Below are 27,563 nucleotides of genomic sequence, written 5' to 3' on the forward strand. Positions count from 1 at the left end.
GAGGAAATGACTTATCCGCTAATAACTGATGAGGTAACGGATCTGCACTCATCCGTCATAGCTGCAGGCTGCAGTCATTACTTATTACGTTACATTCTTATCATATAAAGCACAGGTGCATGCTGGGAGTTGTAGTTTTGAAACGTATGCGGTCCCTGGTTGTAGATACATGTATTAGTACACAGTATTTTGGGTTTTTATACTTTATTCCTAATATTGGTATAAGTACAGTGCTATTTACGTGTGTTTAGTCAATGCTAATCAGTATTCAGTTTACAAACTAATTACATATATTATATATACACTAAAGAGTACCAAAGAAGCACAACAAAACAATTATTTAAGTGGGTGCAAAGCCCAGGGATTTTATGGACATAATTTTATATTTTTTCTCTATTTTGGGGTGCTTTTAATCTGTATCTATTCTTATATATAATCTTGTGTATATATATATATATATATATATATATATATGAAAACCTTAAAAAACAGGATAATAATCTTCAGTATGTGAATATCCCAAATGCAGTGAATTTTAACACTTCTCCAGTATGATTCTTTCTCAATCACATTGGGGGGTGTTTCTTCACTATTTAGTGTAATATCTATGAGTATATTCTGCAGACAATACAGGCTCCTCCTAGCAAGTACACAGGTAAGTGCTCAAATGCAAGAGCCTATACTCCCTCCCTATGACATGTTTCGGCTGTGAATACGGCTTCATCAGAGGTGATGGACTATAAAGAAATACAGTGGGGCACATTTACTAAGGGTCCTGCAACCGCATTTTCGTCGGGTTTCGAGTTTTTTTTTTCTATTTTACCCTGAATTGCCCCGGGTTTTTGGTGCACGCGATCGGATTGTGGCGCATCGGCACCGGCTTGCATGCGCCACAAATCAGGGGGCGTGGCCGTCGGACTACACGACTGATTTGGACAAACCACTGTATTTAAAAAGCAAATTGTGTTGCAAGATCAGCACTCACATACACCGGGATGAAGAAGACGGATGTAAATGTGCCTCTATGTGACTGAATACATAATTAGGGCCGTGTTCACCCTGCAGGTCCACTGACCGAACAGAACGATGGACATTGGGGCACATTTACTTAGGTCAGTTTTCTGTCTGACTTTGCACGTTCTTTTAGGTGCAAACTGCTTGCACAGGTTTTTGTCTGCACCACAAATTGCATGATTTGCGTTTTGGTGCTCCATTGGACCGTATTTATTATGCATAGTCTGACAGAAGTGTGTCACACGCCGCATGTTTTGAAGGGGCGACAGAAATAATTAATCTGGCGTCCCCTGCACTATGCATTTGCTGCAGTTTGCACTACTTTTAGTAAATGTGCCCCATTATGGCTATATGTGCATACAATAGGTATTATGTATACATTTTAAGCGCAGAGAATACACAAGAGAAGCTTATTACAATATTTGTGTATGGGATTTATCCAAACCCAATGGATTTATGATTTGGAAAGGTTTAGTTAGGGTGAGTGAGTTAGAGTGTCACAGCTCTGAGCTACTACCTCGCCTTTCAGCATGTGAATACATAGCATAATAGACTCTCAATGTGTCATAGTTCTGAGGGTGCGGTCACACTTGGCACTTGTGTTGCGTTTATAATACTAAAAACCAAATCAGCAGATGGTTTGTATGATGGGGGCAGTATAGAGGAAAGAGAAGAGGACCTAGGACTGAGCCCTGAGGAACCCCGACACTGAGAGGAAGAGGAGTAGTGAGATCCAGAGAAGGAGACACCAAAGGTCAGAGAGATAGGAAGAAAACCAAGAGAGTGCAGTGTCCTTTAGGCCAATGGAGCAAAGCATCCTGAAGAGGAGCTGGTGGTCCACAATATCAAACGCTGCCGATAGATCCAGAAGAACGAGGAGCGGATAGTCACCTATGGATTTAGCAGTGAGATCATAGGAGACTTTAGAAAGAGAAGTTTCAATGGAATGCATAGAGCGGAAACCAGATTGTGGGGGGACGACATTGCACTAATGAGACAACCCCTCTAAAGATTTGCCAAATTTAGCATACTTTATGTGACAACTTGATAAATTTAGAGCAAATTATGACAATGCTTTTTCTACACAGTGGTTTTGCATTTGTTTTGTCTGCTGATCCTGATGCTGCTGATGATGTAAGGTGAACTCTAACTTCCCGACCCTAGTCACAAGCCTCTCACCCAGCCAAACCAGTTACTTACGCTGTACTGACGAGACCCAATCAAGTCGAAATAGCGCTGTCTACAGTTGGGAGTCTGTTCCTTCTGGAATAGATATACTGGTTTTAATCCTGCATTACGTCAAGGGAGCTCCCTTACAAGTTAGCTAAAAGAGGTGGTTTTCCTTATCCCATCCTGGAAAACTTTGCATATATTCCCACAATCCCACTAGTAGGGTATCCATGGCTATAAGACTCCACACGCCTACATGGTGGCCTTAATTGGCAGTCTCCGTAAGGAGAACTCTTATGTATTTAAGAAGTGTCAGCTCCACATTTGTGTCCAAATTCTGCATCGAAGGGGGTGTTCTGGTGCACAGTCGGACTGTGCACCACATTTATCATGCAGAGCCCGACAAAAGTGTGTCGCACACCCCATGTTAGACGTGCACCGAAAAAAATGTTGGTGCCCTCTATTGGAGCTGTGCAGCGGGCGCCAGATTCATGAAGAACGGGTGCCAGAAATCTGGAATCTGGCGCCCCCTGGACTATGTGCAGTTTGATAAATGTGGGTCAGTAGTTCTGTATTTTATAGACTAGATAGATGAGTGTGAATAGGACTGGGTACAAACAATATCAACACAATGGTGAATATCTGGAAGGGAGAATGAGCAGTATCTCCTCCTGCAAGACAAGGTAGGAAAACCCCTTTTGGTACACCAGCTGGTTTCTCTTTGCCTGGCAAACACTGAAAGCCATAGATAAAAACCTACGTAATAAATTACATATTGCAGGGTTTAATTCAGGGCTTTGAACTGTGGGTTTTAATTATGGTGATGCCTTATTTGTGCCAGGGGGTTAATGATTAGTTAAAGGCTTATTCACACAATGCTTTTTAGAAGAAAAAGTTTATCTAAAAAAACCCCACTGGTTTTAATTAGGAAAAATGCGCTGAATGAAGAAAAAAACTGCAGAAGTTATTCATACAAGTCCGATCTGCAAAAAAAAAAAGTAGCGAGCAAAGCAGTCGTCTGTTTTTCGATCCGGCTTATCTCTATATTACGCGCTGTCATTCGGTGTATATATAATAGCAGGTTCGCAGTGAGCGTTTACCAATGAGAAGCCATGCTGATTAATGCGGCCTGTTACCGAGCTCTTCTGGTAATTAATATCATTTGTCTTCATAAAAAGTTTTGCTGGGGATTGATTTTTGCAGATGTTCAGAAATCAAAGAATGTAACAATGCAGCATATACTCGATAAATGAGTAATGTAGTCACCGGAGGTAAGCGGGGAACTCTATAACTACCGGCCCATTCCGGGACAAGCCTTAGGAGGTGCATGTGATTTTGGGCAGGAAGTGTTTGACATATGATGATGTGGGCTTCTTACCTCCTCTAGCGAATGTGTAAGAAGTGAAGATGTCACAGTTGTGTATTTTGTAATCTTATATTCTTTCATGTGCAGATCCTTTTAGAGGAGAAGACATGTTAGAGGCCCATAGTGATACCAGGTCACTGGAAGAAGATGACAGCCTGGAAGAACAATTGGCAAACCTAAAGTTGGATGAAATTGAAAAACTTGTAGAGCCGAGTGAACCGGATGAGCCAAATCAGGAGACGAAGAAGGAAGAACCAGAGGGCAATGGAATCCCTGAGGCCCTGGATGGTAAAGAAGCCTTGGTGGGATTAGGTCTTCAAGTAGACTTGGATGGACAATTACATTGGGGTCCAGAAGAAGATCTGGAAATTCAGCAGTGGTCTGACGGCTCCAGCTATAAAGGACACATGGCCATGGATTTAAAGAGAGGATTAGGGGAGTTTAAATGGGCCAATGGCGAGGTTAGTACCAGACAAAAAAAACTATAAAAAATAGCTGGGGGACGGTGCTTAAAGGTAAAGGAAACCTAACACCACGATTCTACCTAGAAAGGTAGAACGGATGGTAGGTGCATGTATGGGACGTGAGGCTAGCCCTTTATAGAGCTAATTCTCACATCCCCGATATCCTTTTAAAATCTTAATTGCCCTAATATGTAAATTTTGTAAAGCATGGTCACTGATCTCAGGGTAGGAGGAGCAACGAGGCTACTGAGGCGTGGAGTAGCAGCGATGTGTAGCCTCATGTCCAGCTACTCCACGCCCCAGTAGCCGCTTTACAAAATGTACAAATTAGTGCAATAAAGATTTAAAAAAGATAGCAGGGACGTGAGGATTAGTTCTAAAAACGGCTATCCTCATATCCCATACAGGCACCTACCAACCGTTCTACCTTTATAGGTAGAATCGTGGTTGTAGGTTGCCTTTAAAATATATTAGAATAAAGCCTTGAGTTTCTGTTTGATCATGGGCCATACACAGTGGGGCACGCTTACTAAAGGTCGCACGCTGCACTTTCTCCTAAAACGGCCTGCACAGGTATTCAAGAAGTGTGTGCGCTGCGACTGTGGCTCACTCAAACCTTTTGCGCTGGCTTTCATGCGATACAAATTAGGGGATGCGCTGTCGGTCCGACTGATTCGGACCGAGCGTTGTTTTTAACTTTCAAATTGTGTTGAACCCCCTATTTTAAAGGTGCACCACAAAAAAGTTGGTGAACTCTGTCGGACATGAGCGGGTAAGCGACGGATTAATGATTTCTGGCGCACGATCTTAGTGAATCGCCGCACGCAGAATTATACACAGACAATACACTTTCAGTACTCGAGTGGCTTTGTTAGTAAATGAGCCCCAATGTACATTACATTTATGGGGATGAAAGCAGGTGGGTTATTCCCTTACAGATAATGTGATAATGACCTGTATATTCTTACCATCTAGACCTATGTCGGTGAATTTTACAAGGATCATCATCATGGAAGAGGGATTTATGCTTGGCCCGATGGTTGCAGGTTCACCGGATATTTTTATCTTAGCCGTAAAGAAGGTTACGGGACTATGACATTTCCTGATGGCAGAAAATATCAGGTACAGATGTAGGAGCTCACTGTATACATGGATAACATATTATATAGTCAAACTGTTACACCTACCTAAACATCCCCTTCTGTCGTGTTCCCCTATTGAAAGCTCTTTTCTGTTGTTCTCCTCCAGGTTGTATCTTTAAGGGAAATCTACCATCAAACTCCATCATGATAAACCAGTGACACTCACTTATAGATCCAGGCACTGGGACTGTGGTAATCTTCTTATATATGTTATCCATGGCCTCGTTCCTTCTAAAATCAACTTTTAAAATTATGCTAAGGAGTGCTAGGAGTGCTAGCTTTAGATAGAGACCGTATCAGACTAGCCTAGTGGTTAGAGTGCCGCGAATGCACTAGAACAGGCTAGTGTCTCCGTCTTATGAGATAGCTGTATAAGCCTCCCATTAACATCTGTCAGATTCCAATAGTTATCGACATCTATCAGTCTGAATTTGGGGTCTGACCTTGGTTCTTTTTAAACACTTATACATAGTTTAGGAGTCTCTATCATTTTACCATTATATTTGAATAAAAGTTAGGTTTTAATCAATAGTTGTACTCTCGTTATACCCACAGTGAAGTGGTGGGTTCTGAGAGAGCAGGGGGAGGGTAAAATAATGTAAGAGACTATGAAGCTGCAGTATGGAGGGGCTCTGGAAACCCCCCCCCAGAGCACGCATGTCTCATTAGCATAATTTTAAAAGTTGATTTTTAGAAGGAAGGAGGCCATGGACTACAAACATGATAAGATTACCACAGTCACTGTGCCTGGACCTATGAGTAAGTGCCTCTGTTTTATAGTAGATTTCCTTTAAAAAAGCTTTAACTCATTCAGAACAAGTTCACACCCAGCTACTATTTCCTCATTAAAAGTGCTGGTATTTAACTGACCTGCACTTTATGTACACAGTATTAGGTCTCATACACATTAACATGTGAATTTTGCAGGACACAAGCAGGGGAACACAATCTTCTGCTCGCGGCCTGTTAGTGGTGGCGCGGTCTCTGCACAAAACTTCAAAGTGCATGCGCCGCTCTGTTAAACCGCATGCATTTTCTTTTCTCCCAATATATTCTGGACTTTTCCGTAATTATATACTGTGATTGCGGAAAATACTCTGCTTTCTCTCCTTCGGTGTAATGAATCATCAGGGTGTATAGATGTGACATCTCTCACTCTCTTCTTTTGGCAGGGGCTCTACAAGGCAGATCTCCGCTTTGGACCAGGCATTGAAAGTTACATTGATGGCTCTCAGGATGTTGGCATCTGGATGGGTCAACATTTGTTCAGGCTGTGTACTCTCATGCCTGGATCCGTCTCCATGTCTTCTTTCCCAGAGCTTTCTCCTCATTGGTGTGAGGATCGAGGTAATAAAGACTATAAATCTTTAGAGGCTCCACATGGACAGTCAGAGGATCCATTTGATTTTCGATACAAGATCCTCCTAGAAGAGGACAGCTTCACGCTCCCTGATAAGATCTACTCCTACTCATTGAATACAGACCACCTTCCCATCACTCGCTCTCAGCACACAGAGTTTGACAGCTTCTTCTATAGAGACGGTGACAAACAAGAGTCTGATGATGGCACATGTCACAGTATACCCTGTGCCAGTAGTATGAAGGACATCTGTCTGCATGTTAACAAACACAGGTAAGACTAGTAAACCCCTGAATACTAGTTATGGATCCGATATTTCTAGGTGGATCCTGCTCAATGGCACTTTTGCCTGACACAAGTCATCTTGTAGTTGATCTCGGTTGGGGAAATAAATATAGAAACCCCCCCAGCGGATCCTGGTTTTAGCTTCTCTCCACAATGTTGAATTTTGGGGTTGTGTCTCACCAGAAGTTCCAGGGGTCATGGGACCTTCTTCATAAAATGACTGGCTTCCTAAAACACGGAATGTAATTTCCATTTTCCTGGAGACTTCACTTCTTGTGTTGTCTTCTGGTCTGAGGAGGCCACTTGTTTGATGAATGGGGTCCTGTGACCCCCTTAAATTTCGGATGCAGGCTCCAAATTAGCAGTAAATGAGCAACAAATAGAAGAGTCACAGGTAATATCTAATTTTGTGCATATCTGTATTCTTCAAAGTATATATGAAAAGTGAGTGGTCTTTATTGAGGGTAAGGAAACGGGCTCTGCAATACTAATAGGCCCTCTATTCCTTATATGTCAGAAATCGGCCCAAATTTATTGGACAAATCCAGATCTGATTTAAATTACTGTCACAAGGACAACCAAAAGTGTGACACATCTTTGGCACACTGGGGCCAAGTTATTTACACCCATTGTCTTAATCATCTACCACCAAGGATTGTTAACCAAGCACAATGACATAGGGGTGTGTACCCCCTGGCAGGATCTACTCTTACAGAAAAAAAGGCTTTTAAAGTTATGCAAATGAGCCTGAGGGGCTCCAGGCTTCGTGTGTGTTAATGGAGCCTGGAGCCCCCCAGGCTCATTTGCATAATTTTTCAAACCTTTTTTCTTAAAAATAAGGCCATAAGAAACTGAAAAAAGAGTGGATCATACCAGAGGGGTCACACACCATTATGTCAGTGTGCTCGGTTTACAATACTTCATCCTGGTGGTAGATGCCCTCTAAGCTATAACCTGCCCCAGTTGTCTGATGTATATTATAGTTAATCTTTTGTGATGCAAAAGACCCAAATTCTTCTTTAAAAAAAGGATTATTGGGAACTATCATTGAAAATGCCATATTTTACAAATGCCCCCCCTTAATATGGTAACATATGAGCTCCCACAATGCACTGAATTAGCCTTGTAGAAATCCATGCACATGCTGTAAAAATAACCCCAGGAACACAAACACCTGCTACAAATCTGCATTATGTGAACGTAACTTTCAGCCCAGTGGCGTAACTAGACGCTGATGGGCCCCAGTGCAAAGTCTGTGCCAGGCCCCGACTACAATGTATGGTTTATAGTAATAGTCTTCTCATATGGGAAAGTGACACCATAAGGGCCCCCCAAACCTCTTGGGCCCCGATGCGATCACAACCTCTGCACCCCCCAAGTTATGCCCCAAGTTTCAGCCTAATATACGGGGTTTTCCAAAAATTCAAAAGATGGGGGTGGTAAAACAAGCCTTCTTTACCCTGTTCTGTCTCCTGGTGCTCACATTAGTTTTTTACTGGGTCTTGGGGTCACAGGACTGGTTTTGGCCTCTTCTGACCATGTGTCACTACCTCTGACCACAGCGTGACGCTTCTTTTGTTGTCCTGAAGTCTGAGGAGGCCACTCATTGGACAAAGTGGAACCTGTGATTCGGGAATCAAGAACACGTTCTTTTTTTGGCCATCCCAACTTGGTTTTCCAAAAATTCCTAGAAAACCCCTTTAAGACACAGTACACAGAAAGTAAAGCAACGTATGGTAGAGTATGGAAGTGAAGAATGCTCACCGCATATATGTCTAATTTATTTTATTTTTACATTGTTATTCCATTAGCAACAGACCAGAACATATGGACTGGAATATATCTTCAATTATGAAGGATGAAAGGGAAAAATTTGGCCCGAAAGGCCCCCGTGAGCGATCTGCTGAGCAGCTCATTGAGATGTCGGGATTGGGAGATTTGGAGACCGTTTCTACAATCCTAAGACACGATTTCGCCCACGTGGATGTGTCCGATAATAGCGGACAGACTGCGCTACATGCTGCAACTGTGAGTAACCATATTAGGAGGCTTTACTAGGATCATATCTAACATCAGTTTTTGTTAATATGTTTAATTACTAAGTAGATGAGATGTTCTTTTGTAAACATTCAGGTTAATAATATCTACTAGAAATATAATCTGTATTCTTAATTATAATGTCACACATATTTTATGTGACATGTATGCAATACAAAGTATCAACTATCAATAAAATTTATCTTAGGCCCCATGCCCATGACTGTGTAGTTCTAGGCGAACTGGCACGCCCCGAGGGAGAAGGGGATGAGGGCTCCTAATTCCTCCCCTCTCTGATTGAAAGTCCAAAATGGTCCAATGATCAGGCCTGCTCCCTGCATCCTAGCTGGGTCACTGGGCGAGATTTATCAGAAGTGCTTGAGAGCTGAACTCTTCTAGTTGCCCGTGGCAACCAATCAGAGCTCAGCTTTCTTTTTCCCACAGCTGGTTCTAAAATGAAAACTGAGCTCTGATTGGTTTCCAAGGGGAACTGGAACACTTTTTTTTTTCTCAGACACTTCTGATAAATCTTTCCTAGTGTGCTCACCATCACCGGCTGCCATAGACCACTATGGGGGCTATCCATATGCAGATTGTACATCTGGATCGTGGCCTCCAATATGGTTGTGTGCATGAGGCCTAAGTTTGTGGGTCTAAGGAGGTTATGGATACTTCTGCAACCCACTGTATGTCCCTGATAATCAGGGAATAGAAGAATAGGCAGACAGCTCCATTCTCCGTGTAGTGGATGAAGCAGATCACTGCAGCTGAACGTCTGCTTTATGTTCCATTCTCTAATCGGCAGATATTCTTGGGTGCTGGCTGTTGGACCTTCACCTACACCTTCTAAGGTCCGTAGTGATGGCCTCTCCTGCCGTGTCTGTTTGTCTTGTCTTTATCAGTTATACATAAAGATGTGCTCACGACATCATTGTCCATCATATTTCCCTCTGCCATGAGTCATTTCTAGTGAATTGTGATACTGTATTCTAACCGTCCTCTTTTAGGTAAATGGGCATAATAACATCATTAACCTTCTCCTTGACAATGGAGCAGATGTTAACAAGAGTAATGACGAGGGCTTGTCGGCTCTGTCCTTGTGCCTGATGCTTTTTTACAGCACAAAGTCATTCTGGCCTAATGTGGCCGAGCGGAATATCCCGGAGAACAAGGTCAGTATCATCTCCCGACCCTCAGGTAGGAACCATTGTAATACACGACCATCATCCCTGTCAGCCTGACCGCACAGAGCGAGCGCCATACATTTATCACATCAGGACACAATCATTTCCTATATACATGATGTGCATGGGCCTGACAGAGAGAGCCATTTATTTCTAATATGCATGAATAGTTAACCCTTCACTACACACCATATACAGGAGGTCCCCTACTTAAAAACACCCGAATTACAGACGACCCCTAGTTACAAACAGACCTCTGGATGTTGTTACAGGCCTCTGTATTTAAGCTTTATTGTTAATCCTGGTTCTTATGACAACCCAACATTTTTAAAGTCCAATTGTCACAGAGACCAAAAAATTTTTGGCTGGGGTTAAAATTATAAAACATACAGTTCCGACTTACATACAAATTGAACTTAAGAATAAACCTACAGAACCTATCTAGTACGTAACCCGGGGACCGCCTGTAGTTATTATAACTCAGTCTATCTACATGTTGTATCTTTGCTGACAATTCTATTACAGATATAATAGGAATTTTATTTTCTACTACAAAGATGTGCTACCAAGTAGGATTTTATTGTAATATACAGTATTGTACCATTGTAAGGAACTTCTGAGGATTTATGTAGACAATATATGATACTGCCCTGAAGAAGGGCCTCCAGCCTTGTACCACAATTACACGTGCGTCACCTACTTAAACCTATGTATAGAGAAGACCTTAATCTGCAGCACTAAATTAGAGCTCTATCCCTCTGCTGTAATCTATGACATAAGCTTTGGCGCTGGTATCATATTTAGTCAATTTTCAGCCCAAGGCCCATGACAGTCTGACGTCACCTTTAGGCTCCACTGTTCAAAATATGTATTTCCACCTCTCACTATTGTTGAGAACAGTTACTGTCAATGATTGGTCCTTAAAGACTAATTTGCTGTTGCTTACACCTATGACCGTAGTAACCATATTTCATGTTATACTAATCCAATGTACAAGTATAGGAAGAAGAAAGTAACCGTGCATTGGACATTACAGAAAATGAGAGCTGTGTTGTGAATGAGACAGATATCAAGGACAATGGAGAAGTGTCTCTGTCATCTGCTGAATCCCTGCAGACATCTGTTTGTTCCAAGACCAATGCAAGTTTAGGAAATGAGGAGGCTGATCCCTCTGCTGATCATCATAGGTATGAGAGGATGGATGCCTGAAATGACACTGGGGCACATTTACAAAGGGTCCGCGGACCGCATTTCCATCGGGTATCCTGACTATTTCCGTTTTGCACCGCATTTAACAGGGGTTTTTTGGCGCACGCGGTCGGATTTTGTCGCAATCTTCGGTTCTGACTTTCATGTGACACAAATCGGGGGGCCGTTGGATAACCCGACTGATTCGGACTAAGCGTGGGATTTAAAATTCAAATTGTGTCGCAAGACAATGCACTCACATGCATCGGGAAGAAGATAGTGATCTCCGGCGGACCTGAGCAGGGAAGCGACACATGCAGGATCTCTGGCGCACAATCTTGTTGAATTGCGGCAGACTTCATCCTCGTCGGACAACGCACCTCGGGGATCACGCTGGGACCGGGTAAGTAAATGTGCATCATCAGTAAAGTGAGAAGAACATCCTCACCCTCTAGAGTTAGACCAGAGTTGTATGACTCCTACATCTGACATGAAGAGTGAATTGGACTGACTGCTGTCATTTCCCAATGCTTTGTTTTGAAGGGGTTGGATGACTCCTTTCCACCTGCCATATTAGGTGTCTTACTGGTTGGAGGGGCCACTAATGTATACATATATGGACTTTGGGGCATCCTTACTAAAACTTTGCGCCAGTTTTCTGTTGGACTTTGCACTTTCTTTTATGTGCAAACTACTCGCACATGTATTTAAGTAGTGTCCGCTCCACATTTGTGTCATTCGACACAAAATTCTGCACTGAAGTGGGTGTTTCGGTGCTCTGACGGACCATGCGCTAGATTAATCATGCAATTCGGACAGAATTGTGTCCCACGACCCATGTTAAAAATTGCACACAAAAAAAGTGGTGCACTCTGATGGGGCAGTGCAGGGGGCGCCAGCAATCCTAAATCTGGGGCCCACTGCACTATACACAGGAAAACTGCACATAGTGTGCCCCATTGTGTTTTTAAACAGGGTTTTTTTTTTTCGGTAATATTTGTATTTATTGTTCTAGGAATAAAAACTTAAGATCCACCATGAACCTGCTTCTGCTGCGAGGCGCTGACCCTAATACATCCAGCATTCCTATGAATGCAATTTTCTACGCCATTAAATCTGCTGATGTCAGCACTGTTCAGCTTCTGCTGGAGTGCGGGGCCAGGACTGATGTTCGTATGAGGACACAGGTAACTCTGTCACTGTAACACTGATTCACCCTGACAATATAAAGCCTCCTCATAGTATTACATTCCAAAACTATAGATGACAAGCTCCAAGTCTAACTATGGAGTCTGTACCAGGGCCGTCACATCGCAGTAGTAGTTCCGCTACTCTCCTCGTATAGATGTACTCCATACTAGGGGAGTCATTCTACCAGGTAGACAAGAAAAAGCCAGCCGCAGGTTTGTTATAAGCCTAAAACAGACTTTCAACATAGTGTGCACCCTGTACTGTGTGGGATGCCCTCTAATAATAGCTTTCCTTACAGGTCTTTTTGACCTGTTTGTCAGGAAAGGAGTAATATGACAGTATAGCTGCAAGTGACATCAAGAGGCAAAATGACAAAAGGGAGAAGAAGACTTCAGAGAAGAAGAGTTCAGCTCATCAGCTGGGGTCTAGGGTGTCGCATCCCCACCTATCCCACCTATGTCGTCCCATGTCCTGTGGGCGTCTGGAGGATGGAGGGGGCCACGCAGTTATTACTGTATGCATTGTCCCTCTGTGAATACCATTCCCATGTCAGTGGTTAGAAGTGGTGTGCCAAGGATTTCCGCCTGCCCCTCCAACCATCAATGTGTGAGTGGTAATAACTGCGTGGACCCCTCCATCCTCCAGATGTCCACAGGATACAGGAAGCCCTGAGTCCTGCCGATGGTGGGTCACATGACCCAGGACTACCACGGACTGCAGAAAAAGTTTACCAAGATAAGTACAATATGGTTGACCTTAAAGGGGTATTCCAGGAATATGAACGTCTGATACAAAAACCCATAATGCTATAAATAAATGAATGAAACAAAACTTAATGTCATTAGTCACAAAATGGAGCTTAAATAGTTTGATGTTATGATTCACAAAATGTTATGGCCTCTCTAATGTTATCACCAAGATGGCAGCCACTGGAAACTACAAGTCCCAAGATCCTTTAGTTCTCAGTAACTCCTCCTACCTCTCGTGCTCTGTTCCTAGTGATGATATAACAGTTGCACTGCAACCAACCGACTGCAGTCAAACATAGTGGTGATCACATGACCTGCCCAGGCAGGTGCAGGACATGTGATGTGGACATGTGACCAGCGGCCATCTTCTTTCCTGTGTCTGCTCCGCAACGGACCGCACGGAGGAAATTAACGGACTGAGTAAAGGGCCAGTAACATTTTAATTCTTCATTACAGTCTATGTCATCAGCATTTTTCTGCTAACGGGAGCAAAATTTTAACTAACAACTAATTACATATTAGCTTATATTGTAAGGACCCATTTGTATACAGATTATGCTGATTCCTGGAATACCCCTTTAATAGGATCTTGTATTTACCCTGTTAAACTTTAGTATTGGTGGCCAACAATATGAAATCCCTCTTAATAATGAGCCGCCTTCTAGAATTTTTGAGATGATATTAATTCTTGTAATAAAGAGATGGACCTGAGGTTTATTGATCCCATATTAATATATGATAACATGTAAATATATGATAACATGTAAATTATAACATGGTGATTGTAGGTGTTGATCACTAGATGGGGTTTTCCATTCCCGCTAATGTTCCGGCGGATCACATAGGTTCCCTCTCTCTCCATTCATTCTCTGTGGCCCTTTGTTAGAGCACTTTACATACGGTCACTATCCTCAGCAGTCCTGTAAATTGTGAGACATGATGGATCTGCCCTAAATATACAGGGGATGATATGAACTCTTCTTTTCCCTTCATCCCATTCCCATTTTTTCAGCGTCTCTATCTGGTGTCATTGTCGTACGGTTCTGTTCAGGCTCAGTTATTGACCTATTTAAAATTGCATTGTCAAAAGACGCCCCACGGTCATTAGTCATTGCCATGTAATATATGAAGGCCTGACTCTGGTGTGATATGGTTGGCCGCTACATCCCATCATTAGATAATATGAAGCTCCGGGAAGGGAATTATTGGACTGTTCAGCATAATTACCTGTAAGGACGGATCCCCATCCCCTTCCATTACATTGTATAGACTTTGCTGTCAGCTCAAGGTGTATCTGATCAATGAGTCTTAGTGTTCATTAGTAGCCGGGCATAACTCGTCCCGTATAGATAATTCTGATGGTGATGAATTCATTTATTAAATCACTTGCTTCTCTTCCCCTGTCCCACATCTCAATCAATAAATGTCTCATCACGGCTGCGGATCATCATCGCCTGCCGAGTCTTCCTGGAGATGTCATTTAGCTGCGGAGATGACAGAGTAACGTCTGAGGTTTGCTCTGCTCAGTTAGGAATAATGTGAGCATGTATTTTATTCTGCAGCATGGCTCCCTTACCCCTCTACACATAGCAGCCGCCTTGCCCGTGGCAGAAGGCATCCGGATCACCGAGATTCTGCTACACGTTGCGTCAGATCCCAACGCTGGCGCTGAGGATGAGGACTACATGTATGATCGTGACAGGGTACGGTATATCAGCTCTGGGGATGTGGAGATAAATATACTGACATGACATAAAGACATGGCTGTCACAGAAAGATGTGACGCAGATCAGATGTTCCTCAGGGATCTGCAGTGGCCTTGGATGGTCTCCATCGATGAACACAGATTAGTGTCAAGTAAAGCCAGTGCTTATCAGCGGATACAGGGTTAGGCACGGTTTGTAGGCTCCAGGACTATTGGATTCTTCTTTTTGGTGTCATGTTTATTCAGTAGTAATCTCCATTGATTAACCTAGCTGGAAGACATTTCCTGGAGCTGTCAGACTGTCACCCAGGTCCTCATCCTGCTGACATATGGCACCGCTATGTAATATCATACCCTACAATATGGGGAAAACTTCTAATGGTTGTTTGCATAGGAGTTCATTTATTTCCTATGAGAATCAAATACATAGAAACTCTTTATCTAATCTCTAAGCAGTGGAGCTGTCAGTCAGGAGTGATGACGGTAACATGTCTATATGGATTCCCGTAAGATAATATATTTATTAAAATGGGAATTTTACAAAGAGGCAGCATATATATATATATATATATATATATATATATATTAAAAAAAAAACTCTTTGGAGGGTCCTCGACCATGGGGGTTTCTGGTCTTCTCACATCATGAGTCACCTGGTCCCATCAAGTTGAAAGTGAAGACATCACCTCCATGGTCCATGGGATGACCAGCCAGTCGCAGGCCTTGGCAGTCACATGCCATTCATTCAGATGGGATAGCTGATGGGATAGCTCACATGCATCATGTCCATGACACATCACAAGTTGCAGGACTGGGGGGCCTTGGATATCAGAGATGTCTGAAATGGGCAGCCCTAAGGGTGCGTTCACACGTTCAGGTTTTCAGGTGCAGATGTTAAAGCCTAAAGCAGGGACAGATCAGATCATAATGAATGACAACAAATAAATGTTGTTCTTCTTTTCACTCCACTTCTGGTTTTGATATCAAAAACTGCACCTTAAATCCTGAATGTGTGAATATAGCCTATGGATAGGTGAGAATAGTTTTTCCTTCTCTTCTTATACATAAGCAGCTCTCCACATGGTAGTAGATCACATTGAAGCGAATTAAGTCGCATCCAAGCATACGCGCCAGTGTCTTCCTGCACACGGGGCATTTGCAGACCTTTATCCCTTATCCTGTGACTAAAGTGACAAACCCCTTTAACAAATATATTATTTTAGCATTTATAAGATTCTGTGGCTGCAGTTACCTGGGAAATAGCAAAGTGATAGTTTTGGGAGAATTTATTGTCACTGCTGTAATCCTTTGGGAAATAATCCTATAGCATGAAGTCATAACATATTATTAGTATGAGCCATTACTTTATGATTCATGAGGATTTGATACGTGGGACCTCCACCGATCCTGCATCCTGACTGTGCAGGGAAGCATCTACATGGATGAAGCTGAGCATGGAAAGGCTGTATGTATCATTCTCAAGATTCATAGATATGACATATACTCTTAATATTACCCCTATAAGTGTGACATCTATGTGTGGAAAGTCCTGGAGGAGCCTACCATCTAAACCAGGGACACTTACTCATTGATCCAGGCACCTGGATAATCTTCTTATATTTTGTTATCAATGGCCTCCTTCCTGCTAAAATCAACTTTTAACATTATGCTAATGAGCCTGAAGGGCTCTGGTGGGCATTACCAGACCACAGAGTATTGTAGTTTCACAAGCTGTTATCTTGTCTGCCCCCCCACCTGCTCACTCTGCACTTCCCTTCTCCCTTTGCTTCCTGCTGTAATCTCACACAGTGCGAGGGGGAAGTGCGCCTGCACAGTGTAACAGCCTGTGAAGCTACAGCCTGGAGGGGCTCTGAGTACATCTGGCTCATTAGCATAATTTTAAAAAGTAGATTTTAGAAGGAAGGAGGCCATGTATAACAAATATTATAAGATAACCAGGATCTTTGAGTAAGTGTCCCTGCTTTATGATGCTTGATTTTGATGGTAGATTTCCTTTCTTTAATGCTCTACATGTTATAGCCTAAGCAGTAATACAAGTAAAAAAAAATTCAAAAATATTTGGCCTCAACTTTTAACTCTTTGCAAAATGTTCCTCCAGGGGGAGACAAGTGGTTCAATCCTTGGGTTTTCTATGAAAGGCGGCCTTGAATCGGGTCTACCGCTATATAATTACTTTGACAAGACCTGCGGCGTTCTGGAAGAGGGAGGTCGTACACCACTACATGTGGCATGTGAGCGTGAGGATGACTACAAGGTAAACTGACATGTTGTCTCACTCGGGAGCCTATGGACCTGTTACTAACCATCCGTTTTTACAGCAACACGCACCCTGATAAGTATAGATGCATTGTTGGAATTGGAGTAGCGAGGAAATACTCACTTTGTAGGATAAACCAAAGCTATAATACCATTTATCTTGATTTTACAGTTTGCCAGGGATACCATTTCTTTACTTCTTGCCCACAATGCCAAGCTGAATACCCTATGGAGTGGTCACTCTCCTCTCTCCTTGGCCATTGCAAGTGGAAATGACTTGGTGAGATTTCTCTATATTTCTGTCTCATGATGGGATATCATGTTATATCTGCGTTCATGAGCAATGCTGCATCATTTTTCTTTAGCTCCTGTTAATTTTCCTATTTTGTTCCTATTTCCAGTCTTTTCAGTGTAATGTGTTGGCTATTTTTCAGGCTGTGAAAGAACTGTTAGCTAATGGAGCAGACCCTAACCTGGCTCTCACCAGAGGAGTCGGCAGCGCCTTATGTGCAGCTGTGAACATAGCTTACGAGAAGAAAAGAACCTTACCTGCAAGAATAGCTTTGGTAAGAGGGAATTCACACTGTCAGGTCATTTATGTTTGTCTGAGAGCTGGATATGATAGAGAGAGAGATAAAGATGAGCTCTGTGCATATAGGTTTATGTGATCTGGGGAAGGTCACATGAGTGAAATGCATAGTAAATTCTAACTAGACTACTTCTGGTGTCAGTGAGTCCTGATACCACTGTGATTAGCAGTGAGAGTCTTGATTACCCTGCCCACACATAGTGATTACAGTGAGAGTCTTGGTTACCCCGCCCACACACTGTGATTGGCAGTGAGAGTGATGATTACCCCGCCCACATAGAGTGATAGGTAGTGAGAGTCATGATTACCCTGCCCACATGGAGTTATTGGCAGTGAGAGTCCTGATTACCCCACCCACACACAGTGATTGCCAGTGAGAGTCCTGATTACTCCGCCCACACATAGTGATTGCAGTGAGTGTTGATTACCCCACCAATACACAGTGATTGACAGTGAGAGTCTATTCCCCCGCCCACATAGAGTGGTAGGCAGTGAGAGTCCTGATTACTCTGCCCACCTAGAGTGATTGGCAGTGAGTGTCCTGATTACCCTGCCCACATAGAGTGATTGGTAGTAAAAGACCTGATTATCCCACACCCCCCACATAGAGTGATTGGCAGTGAGAGTCCTGATTACCCTGTCCACATAGAGTGATTGGCAGTGAGAGACCTGATTACCCTGCCCACATAGGGTGATTGGCAGTGAGAGTCTTGATTACCCCACCCACATAAAGTGATTGGCAGTGAGAGTCCTGATTACCCTGCCCACATTGACTGTCCTGCTTGATTTGGGATTGTTGGGAAGTATGCTAAGAACTTTTTACAGACAGCTCCTGGATAGTATAACCTCCACAGAGAGATAAATCATCAATATTCTCTAGGTATGGAAAGAATTATGTCTCCTTATGTCTGAGGTGGGCAGACCTCAAAAGGCTTTTATATACACTGCTCACTACAGGAGAAAGAGCAGGATAAAGGCACAGAAAATCTAGATTGCCACCTCGTTTCTACCCTGTGCTGTAAGGACACATCAGGCGGATTCCTGGCGTATACAGTTGAGCTTGGTGCCTCTGCCTCCTCTCTAAGTGTGGGGGGAGTTGTGAACATCACCAGAAGCCGGGACTGCTTCGGATAGTGACATCAATGGGTACCTACTTCCTGCTAAGCGACGTCCTGCTCCATCCTCCCCCCATAGAGTTTGTTGGCCTCTGCTAAACGTATACTTCATTCAACAGGAGGGAGCAGGATGGGAGACGCTGCTTGCTGCGTTTTTCCATTTTGTGTTGTGCACAGTATATGATGTATACAGTGCAGAAAGGGGCAACAATTATGCCTGTAAAGCCGGTAAAAGCCTATGGGTACCTCAGAGAATAAGCCGGGAGCTCTCCCACCGTATACGCCGAGCATATGGAGAACACAAGGTGTAAATTACTAAAATTAAACAAATTTCTTTATTTTAGGCGGTAATAGTAATCTTTAGTACTAAGCTTCACATTTGCTCAGGTCTTGAACTTCAGTATATTGAGGTCAGCCCTCGTTTTGTCAGTCTGCTGTAACTTTTTGGACAAGAAATTTCTCCATCTGTGGGCTTTCACATCCAAAATAACCCGACTTTATTGCTGACCTTGACCTTCTGGCTGTCAGGCTTGGCCTGGTGAAATTTCATCATCTGCAGAGTTTGTGAATCACAATATTCACAGATCATAAAGTATCTTCAGAAGTTCAACTTCATCTTGTCTGATTATAGAGCAGAGATCAGGCACCAGCCAAGTGTCTGCTCATCCCGGGCCCATTACAGGTCATCAGCGCAGCAGAGTTCACTCCCTGGTGGATCCATGTGACCTTGATCAAAGATTACAGCCGCCATCAGCACAATGAGGGGTTGTCACAGTAAGGTTTGACTCGGTGACCTTGACTTCTCTCCTATGTCATCGTTCCTTGTTGGTACCTTGGCATCTGGTTATTGGAAATCATGTTTATAAGATATCGTGAGGAGTTTACCTTCCTAAGTCTAATCCTTGGCGGACAGTCAGGGGGTCCCACGACACGTAGATATTTCATGCTAAGTTCTCCTCTAAACCAAGAATGGGACGACAAGTGAGCTAATGTTACTTTCTTTCCCAGGCTTACGGCCTAGCTTAAGCAGCGCTCTATAGGGACATTGCTGGACTGCACATCATTCATGTACTACAATGTCTTTCCTATCTCATACTGTAGAATTTCACTCATCACCAGGACCACAGATCCGAGCTTTGATATGTTCTTGCCTGTTACCTCTTCTGATCTCCACTCTAAGTCTTGGTTTGGCATCAGGGCTGTCTCCCGATTACAGTCTTTGGCTGTTGAAAACTATTTGCTCTACTTAAACCCATTAATTCCCTTCAAAACAATTCCTACTTGTGGTGGATAACCAGGGATTATGTAGACTTGGTTTTCTATTCTTTAATGAAGTCATTTTCATAGCTGCCACGTGTCATTTATGTTGTGGCAAAAACGGGCTGTAAGTGCAGGTACAGGACACGTACTGTACACTCACGTCCTAATCTAAATCCTTACAATAGAGCTGCGTCTGTTAGTGATTTATTGTTTTAATTTAGGAGAATTCCCGAGGTTCATTTATTTAATTGAGTTGGTAATTGTATCAGGGGCGCTGCGACAGTCATGTAATTAATACATTGTCTGTGGGGCACGCGCCAAACAGAGCGCAGTTCTCTCACCAATTTTATCTGATGTTTTAGTTATGCTGCAAGGAGCTGATTTTATCGGCCTAATGCTAAATTCAGATGAACTTATGCCCGTTGTACCGTAGCTCGGCTGGCACACGTTATTGTTGGGGAGAGGAGGAGGGGGTAAGCGCGGTTCACGTCCGCCCCTCTCCATATAGAAACGGCGCCGTATTCCAGGGAGAGATAGAACAGGTCCCATCTTTTCCCCGACTACAGAACGGTACATTGCGGCATGTGTGTGGCATAGTACCACTCCATACGGCGCCGTGCACCCATTGCCGGCCTATGGGGGATGTATATCTGAGGTATATACATCGGCTGTATATATGTCCCCCAATGGTCGACTGAATGCACCCTAAGGATACCTGCACGTGACCATGTGCTTTTCACAAGCTTCAAACCCCGGGGTCAGTGATTTGTGGCCTATCGGCAGGTGAGCTCCGGACAATGACAACATAAGTGGACTGTCTGGACTGCAAATACAGGCAGGAATATTAGAAACTACGACCATGTGTGTGAGCCCATGGAAAGAACTTGTGCAGGCTGAAGAAAGACACAAAAACGGCGTCCATGTTTGTGTAGTCTTAGTCATTGGTTATGAAAGGAAGCATGTAGTAAGAGTCCATACAAATGACTGTATTCATAGCAGGAAACATATTCTGTGGCTCATCTGTACAGAATCCATGGCTCCTTCCTTTTGAGTCTCCGGTCACATTTGGCGTTTGCAATGCGTTTTCAAACGCAGTGCAGAAACGCACACTTTTGAAAACTTGTGCATTTCTACATTATTATGCGTGTTGGCGGGTTTGAAAGCATTCTTCTTCATTGCTGAAAGTGTAAGCAGCTGCGTTAAACTTTCAGCAAGGAAGAAAAACACTTTGAAAACCAGGTAACACGTAAAAATGCAATGCCTTTAAAATCACCACGTGTGACCTGAATACTACAAGTGCATCAGGTTATTTATTGCATCATTTATTGCATATTTATTTACAACCCTTTGCAACACAGGTCAAAGCAATAAGATAAAGAAAAATTTCCATCTCTTTGCAGTTAAATTTGTTAAGATGTGTCATCTACTATTACATAGTCTCAGACCTTATTTTAATTTACAGGTGGACAGGCTTATAAAAGCGGGTGCAAATATTCTAATGCCAATTGTTATTGGAGGAGGTAAAAGGACTGTGCTAGGGACTGCCACGGACTACGCCTATTACAAGTACTTCCAGGTAGGTTATCTCTGCTTTCTTACACGTTACATACCAGTATAACTATTTAGTCATTAGTCTTGGCTACATTGAGGTTACATTTAGGCCGAGCAGAATTTTCGCAGGGGCCATCCACAACATTTACCACCACTGCAGATACCCCCTGAAATGGGCAAAGGCCTTAAAAAATTTTCACCGCCGGATTGGTTTAAATCCCATCCATTATTCGAATGGAAACGTCTGCGGGTAACACATGTGTGAAATGTTGTGTGGTACCTGTCATATGTTTCCTTCCCACAAAAAAACGTGCATGTGAACCCGAGATCTAGTAAGTACAATACACATTACATGAGGGTAAGAAAAGTGGTGCAGTGTAGTAGATCACTACTGCTGTGTGTCTTCTCCTGCATGATGTTACACGCTGTTTATGGTGTATGTGATACTTATACACTGCAGGACAAGAGGATCGCACACACGCCGTACCATGCCTTGTTACCAGAGGAGCGCGACACTTATAACGCTCGGAAACAACTGCTGGAGCATCTAGGAAAACTGACCCGGGAGGCGGTCCTAACAAAGGAACGGGAGTGGGCAAAGGAAGGCATTGTCCGTAAGCTGCAGCGCTACTTATATGTTACCGGTACAAGGTGGTGGACGTGTCTTAACGTAGTAAAGTGCACAGCTAGACTAGAGAGTCTTATACAGCGTCAGATTTATCAGTGTCTGATGCTGGGTGATAAATCTGCCGTACTATAAGACTGCGTAGTATAACTTTACATCCCAAATTAAATGGTTTGGATTGTGCCAGAGAAGTTTGCCAAAATTGGGCCGGGTTTGCGTTTAGGTGCACACTACAATTACTCCACCATTATTCCCCTCTTGTTAGGTCACAGTGACCACAATCTTTTGCTAATCCATTGTATGTACAGTGGCTAGAGAAAGTATTCAGACCCCTTTACATTTATGTGAAACTCTTGTTTCATTGCAGCCAATTGGTAAGATCAAAAAAGTTCAGTTTATTTGCTCATTAATGTACAACCTGCACCTCATCTTGACTGAAAAAAAAATGCAAGGTAGCTATTTTGCTAATTGCTAGGTGCTAATTTATTAAACAAGAAAAGCTGAAATATGACATGGTGATAATTATTCGGCCCCTTTGCTCAGTATTGGATAGAAGCAGCTTTGGAGTGAGTACAGCCAGGAGTCTTCTTGGGAAAATGCAACTAGGGGATTTGGGGATCCTCTGCCTCTTCCCTGCAGATCCTCTCCAGTTCCCTCAGGTTGGATGATGAACGTTGGTGGAAGCCATTTTCTAGTCTCTCCAGAGATGCTCCATTGGGTTAAGGTCTGGGCTCTGGCTGTGCCAGTCAGGAATGGTCACAGAGTTGTTCTGAAGCCTCTGCTTTGTTATTTTAGCTGTGTGCTTGGGGTCATTGTCTTGTTGGAAGGTGAAGCTTTGTCCCAGTCTGAGGTCCCGGGCATCTGGAAGAGGTTTTCATCCAGGATATCTCTGTACTTGGCGCTTTCATCTTTCCTTCAATTACAACCAGTGGCCCTGTCCCTGTCCCAATAACACGATGCTTCCACCACCATGTGTCACTGCTGGGATTGTATTTGGCAGGTGATGAGCGGCGCCTGGTTTTCTCCACACATACCGCTTAGAATTAACACCAAAAAATTCAATCTTCATCTCATCAGACCAGGGAATCCTATTTCTCTGTAGGAAACTGAGTAGTTGCACCACAAATTTGGGCAGGAATATGACCTGCTCCATAACTTGCGGGGAGGCTGTCCGGCTTGGTAACGATGTGGTGAGACGCCCTGTGCTCACTGTACCCTGCCATTTACTCATATGCTGATCATATACTGTTGGAATATCAAGGAGTTATGTTGACACTTTAGAAGATAAGAGGATCCCTTTAATGGGTACAAAGTCCTGAGCGTTTATTGGGAAGTGCATAAATGGATGTCGGATACCAATTTGATATTAATGACCCATCCAGAGGATACTGTAACTTTTTATTTTAACCCTGGAAAATCCTTTTTGCATTTAGATGCCCATAATCTGACCATACAGAAGTGACCTCATTGCAGCTGTAACTTCAGTCTTTATGCAGACCCCTATGATACTGCTTGTTCAGATTATTAGACCCGTAGTCTGATGGGATTATAATGGATTATAATGCATCCATATAGACCTTGGTTATCAGAAATACAGAGTGTCAACACTTCTGAGTTGGATTCCATCTTTATTCCCTGTATAATACATAATCTTGTTGTATGTCTTACTCTAGGAGAAGCCCACCCCAAGGGGAGCTCTAAGGTGACAGCTGGTGAGGGCAGAACGCCATCATCCCGGTGAGACCTCCAGCCATCTCTGCGCATGCAGACGGTTCTTGCTTCCTCCGCTGACATCTTTTGTGCTTCCGTTCTTAGGACTTTCTTCAAGTACTGCTACCAGTGCGGCCGCTCCATTGGTGTCAAGCTCACCCCGTGCCTGCGCTGTTACTGCATATACACATGTAGCAAACAGTGCAAGAAGAGATCATGGGATGAGCTGCACAGAGATGAATGTTCTCAACTCTCAGGTAAGAGCAGCATAGGTACGACACAAGGTATGGGTGTTATAGCTTCTACCTATGGAATGGAGTAGCCTAATAGACTATACTGATGCACAGCTTTGTTGTGGTGTGGAGAGACACGGTGTGCTCACCATAACGTGACCGTGCACACTATGGTAGCTGTGAGCTCGCTGCCGTTCTTGCGGCCGGCTCATGGCCACCATATACAGTTGTGTGCAAGGGGCCTGAGGTGCACATTTAGAGATTTTCCAGATAAAGAATTTCCAGATACAGAATTATTGGGAAATATAAAGCAATGATTACAGTAGATACATCGGCCATTTACTGATGAGAACCCCCATAGAACATTTGTTTACATTAATCCTTTTTAATTTTCTTGTAGGAAAACTTAGTGGTAAGATGTCCCCCACAGGAAGGGGCAGTAGAAAGATGCATTCAGCCAAAGGAAGACAAAACAGCCCTGGTAAGCCTCCACATGGCGAAAGAGAGTCATCGGGACGCGAGGCGTATGGCGACCGCATTCCAAGTACCAGTGAGAACTATAGTTATAATTAAATACAGAACTTCACTGGGATTGATGACCGTAAAGAGATTGTGCCAGATTTGTGACTTATTCCCTATGAAAGTATATGATTAGTGGAGGTCCGACTGCTAGGAGCCCCACCAATCATGAATTCTTGATGCGCCTCTCTGAATGGAGCAGTGGTCACACAGGCTTCTGCTCCATTCATCTGTGGAGGAGAAGTTAAATACTCGTCTATCTCCGTATACCTGCCTGTCCTCTGCTCCTTTCAGATAGGGCTACAAAGAACCACATAGGGTCCTAATGGTGTAACCATACCATTCATCCTGTAGGGTAAAGGAATCTACTATCAAAATCAAGCACGATAAAGCAGGGACACTTACTAATAGTTCCAGACACTGTAATTATGGTAATTTTCTTATATATGTTATCCAAAATATCTGTCTAAAATAAACTAATAAATAAATTATGCTAATGAGTCCAAAAGGCTACTCCATGCTGAAGATTCACAGGCTGCTACAATGTCTCCCCTCCCTCTGAGGCAATTTCGCTGCAGCAGTCTTTTAAGCCAGATCACAGAGGGGCTATGGTAGCCCCCAGGCTCATTAACAGAATTGTAAAAGTTGATTTTAGAAGTAAGGAGGCCATGAATAACAAATCTAAGAAGATACCACAGTCACGGAGCCTGGATCTAGGAGTAAGTGTCCCTGGTTTATCATACTGGAGTTTGATGGGAGATTTCCTATAAGGAATTAGTAGTAAACTTGGCATAAAGCCTTTGCATTCTCACTTTGTTTCTCTCATTTGGTGCAAAAAGACTGAGAAATTTTACACCATAAATGTTGTGTTGCATTCACTCACACAGCCTTTATTTTTGATAAAACATTACACCTTTTAGCTTTTGTATTTGCAATTTGAATAAAGTAATTAAAATAAATGCTGTGCCTTCAGTACCCTTCCCTTCACCTCCACAAAAGTAAGTTCCTAGGAATTCTGGAAAAACCCAACCGGGGCAATGAGGGGTTAGGCAAAAATGTAAGGAGTACTCACTATTCACTGACTCATGGGTGTTTGAGGCCAGGAGACCTGATGTAGTTGACTAGTGGCCACATAGATGAAGAGAGATTCACTAATGGATGGAGAGGCAGGTTGAGGATGCGTCCTGCCACTCTGTTCACTACAATGGGATTCAGCACTCCGTTATCTTCAGCATTTCTATTCACTGTTAACCAGAGCGTCAGAGATAACCGAGCGCTGTGCTTAACTATCAGCACTCTCATAGACGAATGCCCAACTTACCGCTCCATTCATTGCGGATTCCCTTTCTTGTGATGGATGGGGGTCCCAGCAATCAGACCCTTACTGATCAGATTGTTATCCTGTGGATAGGGGAAAACTGTATAACTTGGTAAAACCCCCTTTAAATCTACCCTTTAATTTTAGTATGTATTCATATAGCATGGTTGGATCCTAGAAGGTTTGACTCTCTAGAGAAATGATTTCCCAGAATCACATATTCCTAGAGTATGAGTAATTACAAGTATTAATACTTCTGCCAGTATATTTATACACAGCAATAAGTCACGTACCAGAAGGTAAAACATTCGTGTTTGAGTTAGATCTGAATTTCGTACATTGACTAATTTGGAGAGTGGAGTATAATTCCATATAGAAGTTTCATACCACTGGCTGTGCTCTTACTATAACAATTCTGTATCATACGGTATTTTCTTAAAACCCAAATCCCTCTGTAACCCTTCCTAGAAAATTAGAATAACTTGGCAAGTGGGCATTACCCAGTGGGGGCGTGTCCTTGCATTGTCAGACTCTGCCCAATCAGTATTGATCATAAAATGAAACCACATTTCCCATATGCAGTGTGTAATATTGTATGGTAATATAGTGATTACAGGGTAATATAGTGATTACGTTCCTTCAACACAGAAAAAAAAAAACTATAGTAAAGCCTCATACTAACAGAACAGACAAAAATTGACCTGTCCCCATACCCCAGGTTCACTGTACTATTAGACCTAACACCACTTGCCGGGTTGTGTACCATTTGACTCAATGAAGTCTGTTACAGAAGCGGCTATAACCTCCCGGTAATGTATACAACAGGATCCATTGAGGCCCTTTCAATAGGAGGAACAAGAGGAACAACTCCCATGAACAGCCCCCCTTCCCATAATGATGGCCTATAGTTATTCCTCCCTCTCAGAGAGCGCTATTATATTGCTGTTACCTATGGGCTTTTATAAACATCACCACCAATATTACTAAACCAGATTGTATATAAAGTGGACAACACAAGCACTTTCAAAAGTGATTTCATTTATTTTAGCTGTCATTTTTTTCCTGAAAGAAAGGTTCACCTTAGCAACAGTTATTATATAAAAAAAAAGAAGAACCTACCGTATGTCATATTAAATTCTCTATTGACCTATTTGTATCTCTTTCGAGTCTCCATGGTAACAGACTACAAACAAACCCTGCGTAGTCAGATCCTGCACAGATTTTTCCATCCATATCTGATTATGGTACAGATAAAAGAAATTGTGACTACACAGAGGATGTCTGGGGGCAGAGGTGAACCTTCCCTGTAAAACGGCCTAAATGTGGTAAAGCGTCTACTCAGCAAAATGCTTTATTAGTTTTACGGATACTTCGTCCCAATTGTAGCAAACCTCGCAGCTTACTGGACCACATAATAGTTATCTAAACAGAAATCTGTGGTGATGCTCAGAACTCCAGAATTTCTGCTGAATCGACAGAAAAAAAAAAATAAAAACTCCCAGTGACGGATA

The 27,563-nt window shown here is 42.9% G+C and overlaps 1 protein-coding gene across 3 annotated transcripts; it reads left to right on the top strand.

The window, feature by feature from the left end:
- ANKMY1 (ankyrin repeat and MYND domain containing 1) lies at window positions 1–25,158 on the top strand. Of its 3 annotated transcripts, none has more exons than XM_072143312.1 (17): window positions 1–33; window positions 3,638–4,011; window positions 4,990–5,136; window positions 6,329–6,789; window positions 8,613–8,829; window positions 9,846–10,010; window positions 11,025–11,209; window positions 12,226–12,397; window positions 14,713–14,853; window positions 16,975–17,130; window positions 17,305–17,412; window positions 17,567–17,698; window positions 21,559–21,672; window positions 22,108–22,261; window positions 23,946–24,009; window positions 24,088–24,239; window positions 24,616–25,157. In XM_072143312.1, the coding sequence occupies exons 2-17, from the start codon at window positions 3,658–3,660 to the stop codon at window positions 24,786–24,788; spliced, it is 2,895 nt and encodes a 964-aa protein (XP_071999413.1). In that variant the 5' UTR covers window positions 1–33; window positions 3,638–3,657; the 3' UTR covers window positions 24,789–25,157. The 3 variants fall into 3 exon arrangements, with proteins under 3 accessions (XP_071999413.1, XP_071999414.1, XP_071999415.1); XM_072143313.1 differs by lacking the exon at window positions 1–33 and adding an exon at window positions 43–115 and having other exon boundaries at window positions 24,616–25,158; XM_072143314.1 differs by lacking the exon at window positions 1–33 and having other exon boundaries at window positions 3,642–3,838; window positions 24,616–25,158.
- The last annotated feature ends 2,405 nt before the right edge of the window (window positions 25,159–27,563 follow it).

The sequence above is a fragment of the Engystomops pustulosus genome, chromosome 3 (genome assembly GCF_040894005.1).
Source record: "Engystomops pustulosus chromosome 3, aEngPut4.maternal, whole genome shotgun sequence".
Taxonomy (NCBI): Eukaryota; Metazoa; Chordata; class Amphibia; order Anura; family Leptodactylidae; genus Engystomops; species Engystomops pustulosus.

Bases quoted from the DNA above. Each gene is read 5' to 3' on its own strand.
- ANKMY1 (XM_072143312.1), top strand. From the start codon at position 3,658: ATGTTAGAGGCCCATAGTGATACCAGGTCACTGGAAGAAGATGACAGC. The intron at 6,790-8,612 runs GTAAGACTAGTA...TTATTCCATTAG, and splicing joins CTGCATGTTAACAAACACAG to CAACAGACCAGAACATATGG. The intron at 8,830-9,845 runs GTGAGTAACCAT...GTCCTCTTTTAG, and splicing joins CTGCGCTACATGCTGCAACT to GTAAATGGGCATAATAACAT.